The 16,978-nt window shown below is 43.8% G+C and overlaps 2 protein-coding genes across 3 annotated transcripts in view; both read right to left on the bottom strand.

Annotated features, from left to right (window-relative positions):
- The window catches only part of FRMD8 (FERM domain containing 8), a 543,310-nt gene that overhangs the window by 284,352 nt on the left and 241,980 nt on the right, over positions 1 to 16,978 (bottom strand). The gene's annotated exons all lie outside the window — the stretch shown is intronic.
- Positions 1 to 16,978, bottom strand: part of ARHGEF2 (Rho/Rac guanine nucleotide exchange factor 2) — a 292,733-nt gene that overhangs the window by 219,713 nt on the left and 56,042 nt on the right. For both annotated transcript variants that reach the window (XM_070766661.1, XM_070766662.1), the window contains exons 3-6: positions 14,758 to 14,932; positions 10,698 to 10,797; positions 5,548 to 5,587; positions 1,164 to 1,296 (exon numbers count right to left, since the gene is read on the bottom strand). In XM_070766661.1, the coding sequence (XP_070622762.1) occupies positions 1,164 to 1,296; positions 5,548 to 5,587; positions 10,698 to 10,797; positions 14,758 to 14,932 (448 nt within the window). The remainder of the gene's footprint in view (positions 1 to 1,163; positions 1,297 to 5,547; positions 5,588 to 10,697; positions 10,798 to 14,757; positions 14,933 to 16,978) is intronic.

Here is a 16,978-nt window from a genome sequence, read left to right as displayed (position 1 = left end):
CCAGAGAGACTTCTCCCCGCCTTTTCCGGCCCTGTTTCCTCCCAGGAGATTCATAGAGAGGCCCCACAGAGACTTCTCCCCGCCTTTTCCGGCCCTGTTTCCTCCCAGGAGATTCATAGAGAGGCCCCAGAGAGACTTCTCCCCGCCTTTTCCGGCCCTGTTTCCTCCCAGGAGATTCATAGAGAGGCCCCAGAGAGACTTCTCCCCACCTTTTCCGGCCCTGTTTCCTCCCAGGAGATTCATAAAGAGGCCCCAGAGAGACTTCTCCCCGCCTTTTCCGGCCCTGTTTCCTCCCAGGAGATTCATAAAGAGGCCCCAGAGAGACTTCTCCCCACCTTTTCCGGCCCTGTTTCCTCCCAGGAGATTCATAGAGAGGCCCCACAGAGACTTCTCCCCACCTTTTCCGGCCCTGTTTCCTCCCAGGAGATTCATAGAGAGGCCCCAGAGAGACTTCTCCCTGCCTTTTCCGGCCCTGTTTCCTCCCAGGAGATTCATAAAGAGGCCCCAGAGAGACTTCTCCCCACCTTTTCCGGCCCTGTTTCCTCCCAGGAGATTCATAAAGAGGCCCCAGAGAGACTTCTCCCCGCCTTTTCCGGCCCTGTTTCCTCCCAGGAGATTCATAAAGAGGCCCCAGAGAGACTTCTCCCCACCTTTTCCGGCCCTGTTTCCTCCCAGGAGATTCATAAAGAGGCCCCAGAGAGACTTCTCCCCACCTTTTCCGGCCCTGTTTCCTCCCAGGAGATTCATAAAGAGGCCCCAGAGAGACTTCTCCCCACCTTTTCCGGCCCTGTTTCCTCCCAGGAGATTCATAAAGAGGCCCCACGGAGGCTTCTCCCTTCCTTTTCCGGTTACAGTTTCGGAGGCTCGGGTTTGTAAGTGAAAAATGGTTCTTGAGAAGAGGCAAAAAAAATCTTGAACACCCGGTTCTTATCTAGAACAGTTTGTAAGTAGAGGCATTCTTAGGTAGAGGTGCCACCGTATATTTTTTAAAAAAATTAACATTCCAGAGATCGTGATATCTATCATTTAATATATATAAAGTGGTTGCCATCTGACTTACGGTATATCAGAATTCCTGGGATAACAGAAAAGTAGCCCAGCAGGGCATCGTACACACACACACACCAACCTTTTGCTGCCCAGGCAAAGCCCTTGTGACCCACCTTTGACTTCCCAGTCATCTTCTTGAAGAAGCTGAGGGTGCGACCCAGAGCATTCCCTTCCTTCTGCCACTGAGCCTGGTCCTCGGCCTCCACCGTGCTGGTGTCCAGCTGCCCGCAGCTCCCACTGCTGAAGCTGAAAGCATGGGAAAAAGAGCAAAATGAGGACGGGAGAAGGATGGAAGAAACCAGTGAACAGACACACAAACACACACACACACACACTCGCCACCAAACAAAACCTCTTTTTGTTATTATTGTTCCCCAGGCCAGGAAATAGGGAGGGAACCACTCCACTGGCAGCCCTCAGTAACCTCAGAGGATGGCTGCTCCTATTACCAGCTGGAGAGATGTCACATAGAAGCATCTCTGTTGGTTTAGCTTCTCTGGGAAAGTAGCAGATACAGTAGATGCTAATAGATAGATGAAAAGGAGTTTAAGATTCAGCAACATTCATATCCCATTTCTTAGAAACATAGAAGTCTGATGGCAGAAAAAGACCTCATGGTCCATCTAGTCTGCCCTTATACTATTTCCTGTGTTTTATCTTAGGATGGATCTATGTTTATCCCAGGCATGTTTAAATTCAGTTACTGTGGATTTATCTACCACGTCTGCTGGAAGTTTGTTCCAAGGATCTACTACTCTTTCAGTAAAATAATATTTCCTCACGTTGCTTTTGATCTTTCCCCCAACTAACTTCAGATTGTGTCCCCTTGTCCTTGTGTTCACTTTCTTATTAAAAACACTTCCCTCCTGGACCTTATTTAACCCTTTGACATATTTAAATGTTTCAATCATGTCCCCCCTTTTCCTTCTGTCCTCCAGACTATACAGATTGAGTTCATGAAGTCTTTCCTGATACGTTTTATACTTAAGACCTTCCACCATTCTTGTAGCCCGTCTTTGGACCTGTTCAATTTTGTCAATCTCTTTTTGTAGGTGAGGTCTCCAGAACTGAACACAGTATTCCAAATGTGGTCTCACCAGCGCTCTATATAAGGGGATCACAATCTCCCTCTTCCTGCTTGTTATACCTCTAGCTATGCAGCCAAGCAGCCTACTTGCTTTTCCTACTGCCCGACCACACTGCTCACCCATTTTGAGACTGTCAGAAATCACTACCCCTAAATCCTTCTCTTCTGATGCTAATAGATAAATGAAAAGGAGTTTAAGATTCAGCAACATTCATATCCCATTTCTTCTGTTAATTATACATGCTCTAACTATACTAGAATTTAATATTAACTAATATTTATGTATTCATTTTTTATTTATTTATTCGATTTTTATACCGCCCTTCTCCTTAGACTCAGGGCAGCTTACAACATGTTAGCAATAGCACTTTTGAACAGAGCCAGCATATTTATTTATACAATTTATTGGCCACTCCTCTTGCCACAAGGTAACTCTGGTGGGTTACAATACAGCTACCCCTCCTCTTAAAACAGTTCGCTTAGTGACCATTTGAAGATACAACGACATTGAAAATGTGACTTATGATCATCTTTCACACTTATATCTTGCTTCACAGCCCTCTCTAAGCAGTTTACAGATCCAGCCTATTGCCACCAGGGCTCCTAAACCTTTCAGTAAATTCCCTCTTTTGTTTCTGCAAAAACAAAAGTCATGCAAAGCCAGACTACCACAAAAAGAAATCAGAGCAATTTTCCAGTTTTAACAAGTAGAAAGAGAGGCCGTTGTCCAATGTTGTCCTTTTCAAGAAAGCGTGAGAGGGGGGTCCCTGTGACATCCATGGGTCAACTTCACCCACAGAAGGAAATAAGGTGGAAACTTCGGCACATCCTAACGTTCTTTGTTTCAACGAGGGTTGACTCTCTAAATTTTTGAGTGGAAAATTGAATGGATTGGAAGAATTACACTTGAACAATGGTGGAGCTGTAGCATTTATGTCATGCAGATAGTCCTCAGTTCATTTAATGACTGTTTGAGGTTTCAACAGCATTGAAAAAGCACCATTTCTCACACTTATAACCGCTGCAGCATCCCTATGGCCATATGATCAAAATTCAGACATTTGGCAAAGGACTCATATTTATGATGGTTGTAATGTCCTGGGATCACATGATCTTCTTTTACAGGGTTTCCTGCCTCAGCAGGGGGTTGGACTAGAAGACCTCCAAGGTCCCTTCCAACTCTATTATTCTATCCTATCCTATTCTATTCATATTCTATTCTCATTCTGTTATTCTATTGTATTGTATTAATATTCTATTCTATTAATATTCTATTCTATTTTCATTCTATTCTCATTCTGTTATTCTATTCTATTGTATAAATATTCTATTCTATTCTGTTAATATTCTATTCTATTAATATTCTATTCTATTAATATTCTATTCTATTTTCATTCTATTCTCATTCTGTTATTCTATTCTATTCTATTAATATTCTATTCTATTCTGTTAATATTCTATTCTGTTAATATTCTATTCTATTAATATTCTATTCTATTTTCATTCTATTCTCATTCTGTTATTCTATTCTATTCTGTTAATATTCTATTCTATTCTGTTAATATTCTATTCTATTCTGTTAATATTCTATTCTGTTAATATTCTATTCTATTCTGTTAATATTCTATTCTATTAATATTCTATTCTATTTTCATTCTATTCTCATTCTGTTATTCTAATCTATTCTATTAATATTCTATTCTATTTTCATTCTATTCTCATTCTGTTATTCTATTCTATTGTATAAATATTCTATTCTATTCTGTTAATATTCTATTCTATTAATATTCTATTCTATTAATATTCTATTCTATTAATATTCTATTCTATTTTCATTCTATTCTCATTCTGTTATTCTATTCTATTAATATTCTATTCTATTCTGTTAATATTCTATTCTGTTAATATTCTGTTCTATTAATATTCTATTCTATTTTCATTCTATTCTCATTCTGTTATTCTATTCTATTCTGTTAATATTCTATTCTATTCTGTTAATATTCTATTCTATTCTGTTAATATTCTATTCTATTCTGTTAATATTCTATTCTATTAATATTCTATTCTATTTTCATTCTATTCTCATTCTGTTATTCTAATCTATTCTATTAATATTCTATTCTATTTTCATTCTATTCTCATTCTGTTATTCTAATCTATTCTATTAATATTCTATTCTATTCTCTGGAAGCCAAAAAACAACCTCCCAGAACCTCTGCGCGAGCCAAAAATCAGCTGGCCAGCACACACATGCATGTTGGAGCTGAGCTGGGGCAATGGCTCGGGTGGCAGTAGATACGGCTTCGTGTGCCACCTGTGGCACCTGTGCCATAGGTTTGCCATTACTGTTCTATTCTATTAATATTCTATTCTGATTGTTATTCTATTCATTTATTCTATTCTATTCTATTCATTTATTCTACTGTATTCTATTTGGTGACCTCCTGACCTTCCTGGGGAAGCCAACTTCATTTTTAACAACTATGTTACCAGCTTAACAACTGCAGTGATTCATTTAATAACTGTTGCAAGAAAGATTGTAAAATGGGCGGGGAGGAAACTCACTTAACAAATGTCTCACTTAACAGAAATTCTGGGCTCAGTTGTGACCGTAAGTCGAGGAATACCTGTATACTCGAAAGCAGGGTGCTTGCTGGAATTCTTGCACTGTTAATTTTAACTTTTCTTGCAATAAACACTTTTAACTAGATTGCACGAGTTCTTATCCCCTCGATAAACTGTTTCCAATCTCAACTCCGAGAAGGTAAATCTGATCAAATGCAAGTTTCTGGTGTCCTGCAAATTCATGGGCACTACAATGCCTACAAATACAGGAATTATGGCTATCTATAATTTCAAAAGATCTGCAGATCCCCTGGTATTGAGGCTGCAGAAGAAATCTTTTCACATTAACAGCTTAATTAAAAATACAGTGATACCTCGTCTTACAAACGCCTCGTCATACAAACTTTTCGAGATACAAACCTGGGCTTTAAGATTTTTTTGCCTCTTCTTACAAACTATTTTCACCTTACAAACCCACCACCACCACTGGGAGGCCCCGCCTCCGGAGTTCTGTTGCCAGCGAAGCGCCCGTTTTTGCGCTGCTGGGATTCCCCTGAGGCTCCCCTCCATGGGAAACCCCACCTCCAGACTTCCGTGTTTTTGTGACGCTGCAGGGGAATCCCAGTAGGGGAATCCCAGCAGCGAAAAACGGGCGCTTCAGCTGGCAAAAGGGGTGAATTTTGGGCTTGCACGCATTAATTGCTTTTCCATTGATTCCTATGGGAAACATTGTTTCATCTTACAAACTTTTCACCTTAAGAACCTGGTCCCGGAACCAATTAAGTTTGTAAGACAAGGTATCCCTGTATTGATCTCTCCCAACCAACAAACTAACCATGACTTACCGACTGACTAGACTGATGTTATCGCCATAAAGGGAAAATTCTGCAATGGGGGAAAAAAAAGTTTTAGTTAACCTCCAATGGCTTCAGGACAGCTAGCACTTTGCAATTTAAAATAATGACAGTAGCAGAACAGTGTTCATTTAATAATAACCTTCAATGAAAAGGAATGTTTCAACCTGAAACTGAGAACTATAGTACAGTGGTGCCATCTTGCTGGGGAAGAAAATTCCAGAGATAAACACTACTTTAAAAAAAAAAAATCTCTTTGCAATCACCTGTCTTTTTAGCTTTTAAGCATCTGGATAGGATTGTTAAGGCTTGCTGGATAATAGGTGGTCCTCCAAATAGGGATTTGATCACCACACTACAAAAAAGATGTTGAGACTCTAGAAAGAGTGCAGGAGAAGAGCAACATTGTGTGTATGTTAGTATAGGGGTTTTTTAAATTTTTTAAAATATTTTAATTAATTGGATTATGTATTGGATTGTTTTTCACTTGTTGTGAGCCGCCCCGAGTCTTCGGAGAGGGGCGGCATACAAATCCAAATAATAATAATAAATAAATAATAAACCAGGATGATGAGGGGATTGGAGGCTCAAACATACGATGAACGGTTGCAGGAACTGGACATGGCTAGTTTGGTGAAGAGAAAGACCAGGGGAGACATGAGAGCATCTTCCTATATTTGAGGGGTTGCCCCAAAGAGGAGGAAGGGTGTTGCAATCATAGGTTTATGGGCACTGAAATATGGAAATAAGATCTGGAGAGTGATGTTTTAAGCCTAAATCGTGTGCTGAATAAAACCTTAATTCTTCCTCTATGGAAAGGCAGCAAAGTCCAGGCTGAGTAAGCATCCTGCAGAATTCATGACCATGTATGGAAAGCATTTAAAGGAAACCTATAGAACTTCCATATAAGGAAATATATGCCTCACTCATTCCTTTCCAGGGGAAAGGCAAAGAATGTAGCTTCTGTTAATTATCTATAGGGAAGTCATGAGAAGCTTGCCTTATATGGTGTAGGAATGAATAGTAGCTGGAGGATGGCTTAATGTATGTGGCGTTTGCGAACTGGTTATTCTGTACCACAGCGTTTCCCAACCGGTGTGCCGCGACACACCGTCAGGTGTGCCGCGGCGAGAGGCGGCGGAGGAGAGTGGGCGGATCGGGCGGGCAATGGGGCAGGGGGGAGAAGCCAGGGGCGCGTTTGGCCGGGAGTCCGGGACTGTGTGGCTTTGCGCCATGAAGAGAAAACGGCCGACTTTTCCCTGCTGCCGTTTTCTCTTCATGGCGCAAAGCCACACAGTCCCGGACTCCTCGCCCCAAGGCAGGAGGCAGCGGCGGAGAGTGGGCGGGCAATGGGGCAGGGCGGAGAAGCCAGAGGCGCGTTTGGCCGGAGGCACCGTGGGGAGGCAGGGGCAGGGAGGTGCGGCAGTAGGAGTAAAGGGAGCCGCGGCTGCCCCTGCCTCCCCACGGTGGCAATGGCATCGGGAGTGCTAATAGCGGCGGCGGCGGGAATAGCGGGGGGGGGGCTGCAAGTGGAAGCCTCAGCCCTGGAGCCCCCTCGCACCCATGGCTTCTCATCGATGCCTCTGCCTGCCCGATCCGCGGGAGTGCTAATAGCGGTGGCGGCGGCGGGAATAGGGGGGGGGGCTCCTGCCCGCCGCTGCTATTAGCACTCCAGCGGATCGGCCAGGCAGAGGCATCGATGAGAAGCCATGGGCGCGAGGGGGCTCCAGGGCTGAGGCTTCCACTTGTGGCTGTCCCCGCCCGCCCGATCCTTCCCTCCGGCTTTTTTGGGGTGCGGCTTCTTCCACAGCGATGGCTGCAGCGCCGCTGGCGATCCGGCCGCTAGCCGCTCCAAGCGCTGTGGGAACGCCCACCCCTCTCACAGTCCCGTCCCGGGCTGTCAGTAAAGGGGCTGCTTGCTCGGAACATTCAAACTAAGGGAAACCTTCGCTGGCCTCCACAGAGAAGAAAGAGAGAACGAGAGAGAACGAGAGAGAGCAACAGAGAGAGAGAGAGAGTGAGAAAGAACAAGAGAGAGAAAGCATGAAAGAGAGAGAAAGAAAATAAGAGAGAACAAGAGAGAGAGAGACTAAGAGAGAGAGAAAGAAAAGAGAGAGAGAGAAAAAATAAGAGAATGAGAGAGAGCAACAGAGAGAGAGAAAGAACAAAAAGCACGAGAGAAGAAAAGCAAGAGAGAAAAAGAGATAGCAAGAGATACTGAAAGAAAGCAAGAGAGAGAGAGAGAAAAAGATAGCAAGAGAGACAGGAAGAGGAAAGGAGAGAGAGAGAGAAATGAGAACAAAAAGGGGAGGAGAAATGAGAAAATGATTGAGGCAGAGAATGAGAGGAGAGAGAAACAAAAGAGAGAGAGAGAGGTGATTCTTGAAGCATATGGTAAAAAGCACCCAAATAATAAGAAAAAAACCCCAGCCCTCACCTGTTTTTGAAAAGAATAAAAGAGAATTAAACCCCAGCCCTCACCTGGTTTTGGAAATGGTTGGAGTGTGTATACATACACACACATAAGGGGGGGAGAGAGACAGGGATGGAAAAAGAGGAGAAGTGAAAGGGAGAAGGAATGAGGGAAAAAGGGAGGAAGAGAGAGAAATGAGAAACATGAGAGAGAAAAGGGGGAAAGACAGGAGAAGTACCCATAAATGAGACAGCGGTATAAATTTCAGGAGGGATGATTGATGATTGACTGTATTTATAAGGGGATGTTACATGGGATTATATATATGAGGGGGTTATTTATGTATGTATGTATGTATGTATGTACTGTATGTATGTATGTATGTATGTATGTATGTATGTATTTATTTATTTATTAGATTTGTGTCATTTTGGTTGGTGGTGTGCCCCAGGATTTTGTAAATGTAAAAAGTGTGCCGCGGCTCAAAAAAGGTTGAAAATCACTGCTGTACCACATGTCAGAAGGGTAAAATACAATAAAAAGGAGAGATCTTGATTCATTCGAGGTCGTCGCCTCATCGAGCAAACTTTCTCTGTCGCTTCATTCTGATGTGGCAATCATGGCATGCTGTGCCTCCCTAGAGGGCGACCCACTGAAGGAGGGCTGCATGCTTTCAGAAGGGGGAAGGGGTCAAGCTATTTTCCAAAGCACCAATGGATGGAAGGACCCAAAGGGACAATGGATGGAAACTGACCAAGGAGAGATTCAACCTGGAAATCAGGAGGAATTTTCTGGCAGTGAGAACTATCAACCAGTGGAACAGAAGTTGTCTTCAGAAGTTGTGGGAGCTTTATCTGGAAGCTTTTAAGAAGAGACTAGGCTGCCATCTTAGAAATGATGTGTAGGGTCATGAGGACATATCTGAGGGCATGCAAGCCCTATGTCAACTCCAGCGTGCATGTGTGTGTGTTGACCAGCTGATTTTCGGCTTTCCGGAGAGCAGGGGGAGGGTGTTTATGCCCTTCCCAGGCTTCAGGAAAGCCTCAGAGGCTGCAGATGGTGAAAAACAGCCCAACAGGTCTACTGGAAGTCTGAAGGCTTCAGTGAGACCTGTGCACATGCAGGGGGGTGGACAGCAGGGGGGTGGGGGAGTTGTGTGTGCATGCGTAGGAGAGAGGGCATTGCATTGCATTCAAAGTGTTGGTAATGACCTATAAAGCCCAACATGGCATCGGACCAGAATACTTAAGGGACTGCCTTCTGCCCCATGAATCCCAGCGGCCAATTAGGTCGCACAGAGTCAGACTTCTCTGGGTCCCGTCGACAAAACAATGTCATCTGGCGGGCCCCAGGGGAAGAGCCTTCTCTGTGGCGGCCCCGGCCCTCTCGAATCAAACCCCCCCCCGAGATTCAAATTGCCTCAACCATCCCCGTCTTCTGCAAGATGTTAAAGACTCACCTATGCCGCCAGGCATGGGGAGATTAACTCCCCCCTCTCTTCTGACTATAGCACTTGAGAATGGTATGACTGTGTTGCATTCATTGTTCTTAATATTAAGGGGTTTTAATTCTACTTTTATTAATTGGATTTGTATTATTGTTTACTCTTTTGTTGTTGTTGTGAGCTGCCCCGAGTCTTCGGAGAGGGGCGGCATACAAATCTAAATAAATAAATAAATTAAATTAATTAATTATGGGGGTGGGCACACGTGTGCATACTATAGTGCACACCTACCCTTTTGGCCTTCCGAGCTACTAAAGGTTCGCCATCACTGGTATAGGGTCTCCAGCTTGGGCAGGGGGTTGGACTAGATGACCCAAGAGGTCCCTTCCAACTCTTTTAATCTGTTATCTGTTAAATATCTAGTCCTAAGCAGTGTGGGCATTACATAGAATGATAAGGCTGGAAAGGATCTCATAGGTCTTCAGGGGTCAGCTTTGCTGGCTGGGGAATTCTGGGAGTTGAAGTCCACAAGTCTTAAAGTTGTCAAGGTTGGAGACCTCTGTTCTAGTCCAAGCCCCTGCGTAAGGCTAGAGGCTGATGGTCAGGCACCTAAAGGTGCTGGGCCATCTGAAACATCCCCCAGGCCCAGAAGGGTATCCGTGGATTTCCAAAAAATAATTATAAAAAGAACCCTAGAAAGCAAAATCTAAAAGTCTGCTGATTCCTTGTTTAGAATGACAATTTTAAACATTTAAAAGTCAACAACAACAACAAATAATAATGTCTCAAGGGACTGAAGGCATCGGACCAGAATATCTCCGGGACCGCCTTCTGCCGCACGAATCCCAGCGGCTGATTAGGTCCCACAGAGTTGGCCTTCTCCGGGTCCTGTCGACTAAGCAATGCCGTTTGGCGGGACCCAGGGGAAGAGCCTTCTCTGTGGTAGCCCCCGCCCTCTGGAATCACTTCCCCCCAGAGATTAGGACTGCCCCCACCCTCCTTGCCTTTCGTAAACTTCTTAAAACCCACCTCTGCCATCAGGCATGGGGGAACTGAGACATCTCCCCTTGCCTATGTAGTTTTATGTATGGTATGTTTGTATGTGTATGCTTTTTTATACAATGGGGTTTTTAGGTTTTTAATTTAAAATTGCTATTTTAGACTTGCTACTATATATTGTTTTATCACGGCTGTGAGCCGCCCCGAGTCTGTGGAGAAGGGCGGCATACAAATCTAATAAATAAATAAATAAATAAGTTTTGACCATCTACAGGTGGGACTCACCATCTGCATCTGGGTAACTGTCGATGACACTCATGGATACAGACTTGGGCAAGGCAGAACTTGGAGACAAGCTGTAGATCTGTTTCCTCTTGTAAGGTTCCTGAAGAGAAGACCAGATTTAGGATGGGGGGATTGATTGATTCATCATCACAGCCACAGGGATGGTCCAGGGTTTGCGTTCCCACCACCTCTGCCTCACCCCATGCCCAATCTAAATGACTTGTGATAAGCCACAGTGTGCCCCTTTTCGCTGTTGCTTTCTTTTCTTTTCAGAGCAATAAATGCAATTCACACAACTGTATGCAACGAAATTTCATTTTAATACCTGCTAATCTGCTGCACGAATCCCAGCGACCAGTTAGGTCCCACGGAGTGGGCCTTCTCCGGGTCCCGTCAACGAAACAATGTCGTTTGGCGGGACCCAGGGGAAGAGCCTTCTCTGTGGTGGCCCCGGCCCTTTGGAACGAACTCCCCCCAGAGATTAGGATAGCCCCCACCCTCCTTGCCTTTCGTAAGCTCCTCAAAACCCACCTCTGCCGTCAGGCATGTGGGAACTGAGATATTCTTTCCCCCTAGGCCTTACAATTTATGCATGGTATGTTTGTATGTATGTTTGGTTTTATAATAAGGGTTTTTTTAGTTGTTTAGTATTGGATTGTTACATGCTGTTTTTTGTCACTGTTGTTAGCTGCCCCGAGTCTGCGGAGAGGGGCGGCATACAAATGCAATGAATGAATGAATGAATGAATGAATGAATGAATGAATAAATAAATAAATACATAAATAAATACCTTCAAAGTGACAATCAAGTTATGGACTTTAAATCACAGGTTATAAAGTCAGTTTGCAGTTAGGCAAAGCTGCTTAGTACTGTAACCCACTATGCCTTTTGACTGCAGCAGTTAAACTCATGAATGAATGAATGAATGAATGAATGAATGAATGAATGAATGAATGAATGGTTGACTAAATCCTGCCTGCACCAGCCCGGTGAATCCAGGTACAGGAGGATTTAACTAGAAGGTCATTCCACAGCCATATCTCGCTAATCAAGATCCCATTATAACATTCAGGAAACGCCTAGGAGAGGTTCATTTCTCCTCTGCCATGGACGGTTGCATGGTGGGCTGACTGTGGATCGTAATGGTGGCCCTTCAGGTTAGGCCAGATCACGGGACAGAAATCACAAGGACTACAAAATATAGTACAGAATCTTGTAACCCTGCCAGAGGTCCCCTCTAATCTCATTTATTTATTGGATTTGTATGCCGCCCCTCTCCGCCCCTCATGTATCAGTGGTCCCCAAATTTGGCAACTTTAAGACTTACAGTACCTCCCAGAGATCAATAAGAGCACACAGCGTTGGCTTCCTCCAGCTCCCACTGACTAAACAATGGAGGTTGGCAGGACCGCGGGGGAGGGCCTTCTTTGTGGCTGCCCCGGCTCTATGGAACCAACTACCCCCCGATGTCCGTACTGCTCCGCAAGGCCACAAAGACCTGGTTTTGCCGGCAGGCCATGAAATTGTCCATCTTTCATGGCCAAATTTTATTTTAGGAACGGTGTGCATGCATGAGATTTGACTGGTTTTTATATAAATGGGTTTTATTGGGTTAGTTTTTTTAGAGACTATATTCAACTTATTTTTTATTGCTGTATCTTTTTGTATTGTTATTATGTTGTAAGCCGCCCTGAGTCCTTCGGGATTGGGCGGCATAGAAGTCGAATAAATAAAACAAACTCCCAAAAGTTGAAGTCTTAAAGTTGCCAAGTTTGAAGACCTGTCATATAGGAAAGAGAATCTCTTCTTGTTGTTGTACCACCATGTCCCGTCATCGGATCATGTTGGCGATCCTATTTTTTATCAACAGCCACACGAAAAAGTACGGTTGAGTTTTGTGCCACTGAGTTTTGAATCAAGACTGGACCAGATTACCTTCTGCTGCACGAATCCCAGCGACCAGTTAGGTCTCACAGAGTGGATCTTCTCCGGGTCCCGTCGACTAAGCAATGTCGCCTGGCGGGACCCAGGGGAAGAGCCTTCTCTGTGGCGGCCCCGGCCCTCTGGAACCAACTCCCCCCAGAGATTAGAACTGCCCCCACCCTCCTTGCCTTTCGTAAGCTGCTTAAAACCCACCTCTGCCGTCAGGCATGGGGGAATTGAGATCCTCTTTCCCCCTAGGCCTTTACAATTCTATGCATGGTATGTATGTATGTATGTTTGGTTTTTATATTAATTGATTTTTAATCATCAATACCAAATTACTATTGTACACTGTTTTATTGTCGCTGTTAGCCGCCCCGAGTCTCGGGAGAGGGGCGGCATACAAATCCAATAAATAAATGAATGAATGAATGAATAAATAAATAAATAAATAAATCTTGAGTTTCTTCCTGACTTGTTCCTGCCTTAAATTCTTTAAATTCCTTTTTCAGGAACATTTCCATACTTTTCATTTATTTCTTCAGTGGAATGGCACGCTGCACCCCTTGAAGAGTCCTCCTCCCCTGCCCCAAATAAAATCTATATTTAGTGGTCAAATAAGTTGTAATCATGTATCCTGTCATATAATAACATAATGTCATATTTTATAAAGAGGCCACTTTTTACACCATGCATTGATTTTGAGCAAGTAGCTTGAGGTCCCCCAAATACACTTCAGTCTAGATTATTTATAATGACAATACTTATAATTTATAGTTATAATTAATGTTCAAATTTAAGTGCATCAGGAAATTTGCTTTTAGATTACAGGCAGCCCTCGACTTATGACCATGGACTGAGCCCAAACTGTCTGTTGCTAAGTGTAGCAGTTGTTAACTGAGTTTTGCCCCTTTTTGTGACCTTTATGACCTTTCTTGGCATTGTTGTTAAGTGAATCCCTGAAGTTGATATGTTAGCAACACAGTTGCTAAGTAAATCTTAGAAACATAGAAACATAGAAAGATTGATGGCAGAAAAAGACCTCGTGGTTCATCTAGTCTGCCCTTATACTATTTCCTGTGTTTTATCTTAGGGTGGATCTATGTTTATCCCAGGCATGTTTTAATTCAGTTCCTGTGGATTTACCAACCATGTCTGCTGGAAGTTTGTTCCAAGCATCTACTACTCTTTCAGTCAAATAATATTTTCTCATGTTGCTTTTAATCTTTCCCCCAAGTAACCTCAGATTGGGGCCCCTTGTTCTTGTGTTCACTTTCCTATTAAAAACCCTTCCCTCCTGAACTTTAACATAGTATTTAAATGTTTCGATCATGTCCCCCCTTTCCCTTCTGTCCTCCAGATTATACCGATTGAGTTCATGAAATCTTTCCTGATAATCTTGGCTTTGCTTGAGAAGATCACAAAAGATGATCACATGACCCTGGGATACATAAATGAGTCACTTGCCAAGGGCCTGAATTTTGATCAAGTGACCACAGGGATGCTGCAATGGTTTTAAGTGTGAAAAGCTGTCATAAATGACTTTTTCCAGCGCCGTTGTCACTTCCACCGCTGAACAAACTGTCGCAAGTCAAGGACTACCTGTGTTTGATTTCATGGGGAAAGATGTGAGAAAACAGGGGAACAGTGACTTCAAAAGCATTCAGCTGTGTCTTTAATTTTGCTTGTCAGAATTCCAAACAAATTTAGCAATTTTGTTTAGAATTGCCACAACTCACTCTAAGGGTCTGCACTTATGACAACTTAAGCAGATTGGCTGAGCATCTAAGATATTTATTTATTTATTTTATTTATTCCTTTGTCCAATACACAAATACATAGGAAGAAAAATAGACATGTAGTAATATATATAAGGGTAAAGTGAACTTAGAGGAGAGGATATATGAAAGAAATAAAATATATATGATAAGTGAGAGAAAGGAAAGACAATTGGGCAGGGGACGAAAGGCACACCAGGGCACTTATGTACGCCCCTTAAGATAGCATATGAATTCTACAACTTGCTACATTTGTTTAGAATTAACCTAAAAAGTCTGCTTTTTCGTGGTTTACCATATGCATTCCCTACAAAATTTACTCTCTAAATTGGTCTGTCTGGGAATCTGGGAAACTTACCCGAGACATCCCCTGGCCATCTTCCTCCTCCTCTTCATCCTGAGAAAGCAGGGACCCCATTTCACCGTTGCTGTGAACCATAGGGTCTCGTCGGGGGTCTCTCCTTCCCAAGGAATGTCCGTCCAGTTGCTCCGTGGAGTCAAGCCCATTGGGTGCCAGTTCCTTCAAACTTAAGCTGAAACAGATCAACATAGTTCAAACATCAAGACATGTCCTTTCATTTTACAAGCTGCTGAGACCCAATACGACGCGTCCACCTCAGTTCAGAGCAATCTCGAAAAGCGCCTGCAAATCTGCAAACCATTTGAACAATGACCACCTCAGGTTTATCCCTCCCAGACCTATTAACCTACCACGTGACTGGCTTGAGTGGACTGTAACGTGCAAACACAACCCCTATGTTTTATTGAACAGAGCACAACATTTAATCCCAACACCTGAAATCTACCTACAAACAATTTAGGCTGCTTTTTAAGGGGGAGTAAAACAAGAACAATTATCGTAAATATATTTTATCAATGCCCCTCGTTTAGTTTTAAATAAAACCGCACAGGGGTTTCGGTGACATCACCAGACATAACTAAAGACTGTTGCATACAACTTGCTTTCCCCCCCGTTCTGAAAAGCTATAGAACAGGTTTTTCCCGCACTTGGAGGGAGGGTATAAGTGGGCCACATTTGCATAGAACTTCACTGTCCGGCAATCCACCCCTCCTGTTCAAATACTGTATTTGTTTTGCCTGGCTTTTGGAACTCAAGACCACTTCCGCTTTTAATCGGAAGAATCTCCATTCTAAAAAAAAAAAAGTTTTCGTTCTTGTTCCTCCTTGTGAATGAGGGGAGGCAGGCAGAAATGTTTTGCAGAACCTATTCCAGTTCACTCAACTGTAAAGTCGTCAAAATGAGCCTTTTTGAGGGTTTGAATGACCCTCTGAACTCCCGGGATGGGTTCGTGTAACATTCCAGGCTCAAATGTGGTTGAAATACAGTGATCCCTCGATTATCGCGAGGGTTCCGTTCCAAGACCCCTCGCGATAATCGATTTTTCGCGATGTAGGGTTGCGGAAGTAAAAACACCATCTGCGCATGCGCGCCCTTTTTTCTATGGCCGCGCATGCATAGATGGTGGAGTTTGCGTTCCCCGCCGCCCACGCAAAGGGGAAACCCCGATTCGGCTCCTCGCTGCTGCTGCGCTACCGAGCAGATCAGCTGCTGGGTGGCCGAAGGAACCTTCCCTGGATCTTCCCCCTTTTGCTGGCGAGCGGGCGAGCGGCGGGCATCAGCGAGGAGCCGGGGTTTCCCCTTTGCGTGGGCGGCCGGGAAGACGCAGGTTGGGGGTTCGGGGGGGTGCTGGGAAGCCCCCCAGGCCGGCTGCGACCTTTTAAAACAGCCGCGCCGCTTCCCAGCTGAGTCCTGAAGCCAAACCCAGAAGTGGTTTGTTTTTTAATTAATATTTTTTTAAAAATCGCGATATAGCGTTTCGCGAAGATCGAGATCGCAAAACTCGAGGGATCACTGTATTGTGATTCAGTGTATTTCGTAAACAGAGGAAAAAATGGCATTAAAAGTAAGGTTGGTTAGCCTCCCATGTTCAGATACAAGGTTGTTACATTGCAGTGTTGGGTTCTTTTCTGTCCTTAAGTCAGTGATGGTGAACCTTTTTCCCCTCGGGTGCCGAAAGCGCGAACACACACATTATTGTGCCTTCGTGAGTGCCCACACTCATAATTCAATCCCTGGGGAGAGTGAAAATTGCCTCCCATGCCTCCCTGGAGGCCCTCTGGAGGTCAGAAACAGACTGTTTCCCAACTTCTGGTGGGCCTGGTAGGCCCATTTTTCACCCTCCACAGGCTCCAGAGGCTTCTCTGTGTTCTGCCTGACTGGCTCAGGCAATGCATAACAGTCCAAGGAAAAGAAATCAAACACACACGTGCTCTGCTAATCAGCAAACTTGTATTAAATAAACAAAAAAGGGTTACTCAAAACAGTTTGTAGTGTCCGAAAACAATGCAAGGCTTACTTCAGCCGCATACAAAAACACAGGAAAAAACAAACAAAGACAACCTGGAATGAGCAAAGACATTTCAGGAGTCCTTTTGAATCTTTGGAGCAAACAGCAAGTCCCAGAGTTTTCACCTCCCACTTGTCTGAAAAAGCTGGGTTGAAAACTCCAACGGCATGGAACAGAAACTTCAGAGGAGGAACCACAAAATAACACAGA

Source organism: Erythrolamprus reginae, chromosome 13 (assembly GCF_031021105.1).
Source record: "Erythrolamprus reginae isolate rEryReg1 chromosome 13, rEryReg1.hap1, whole genome shotgun sequence".
In the NCBI taxonomy this organism is placed as follows: Eukaryota; Metazoa; Chordata; class Lepidosauria; order Squamata; family Dipsadidae; genus Erythrolamprus; species Erythrolamprus reginae.
Note: the sequence above shows the minus strand (reverse complement) of the source record. Positions and strands in the feature narration are given on the sequence as shown.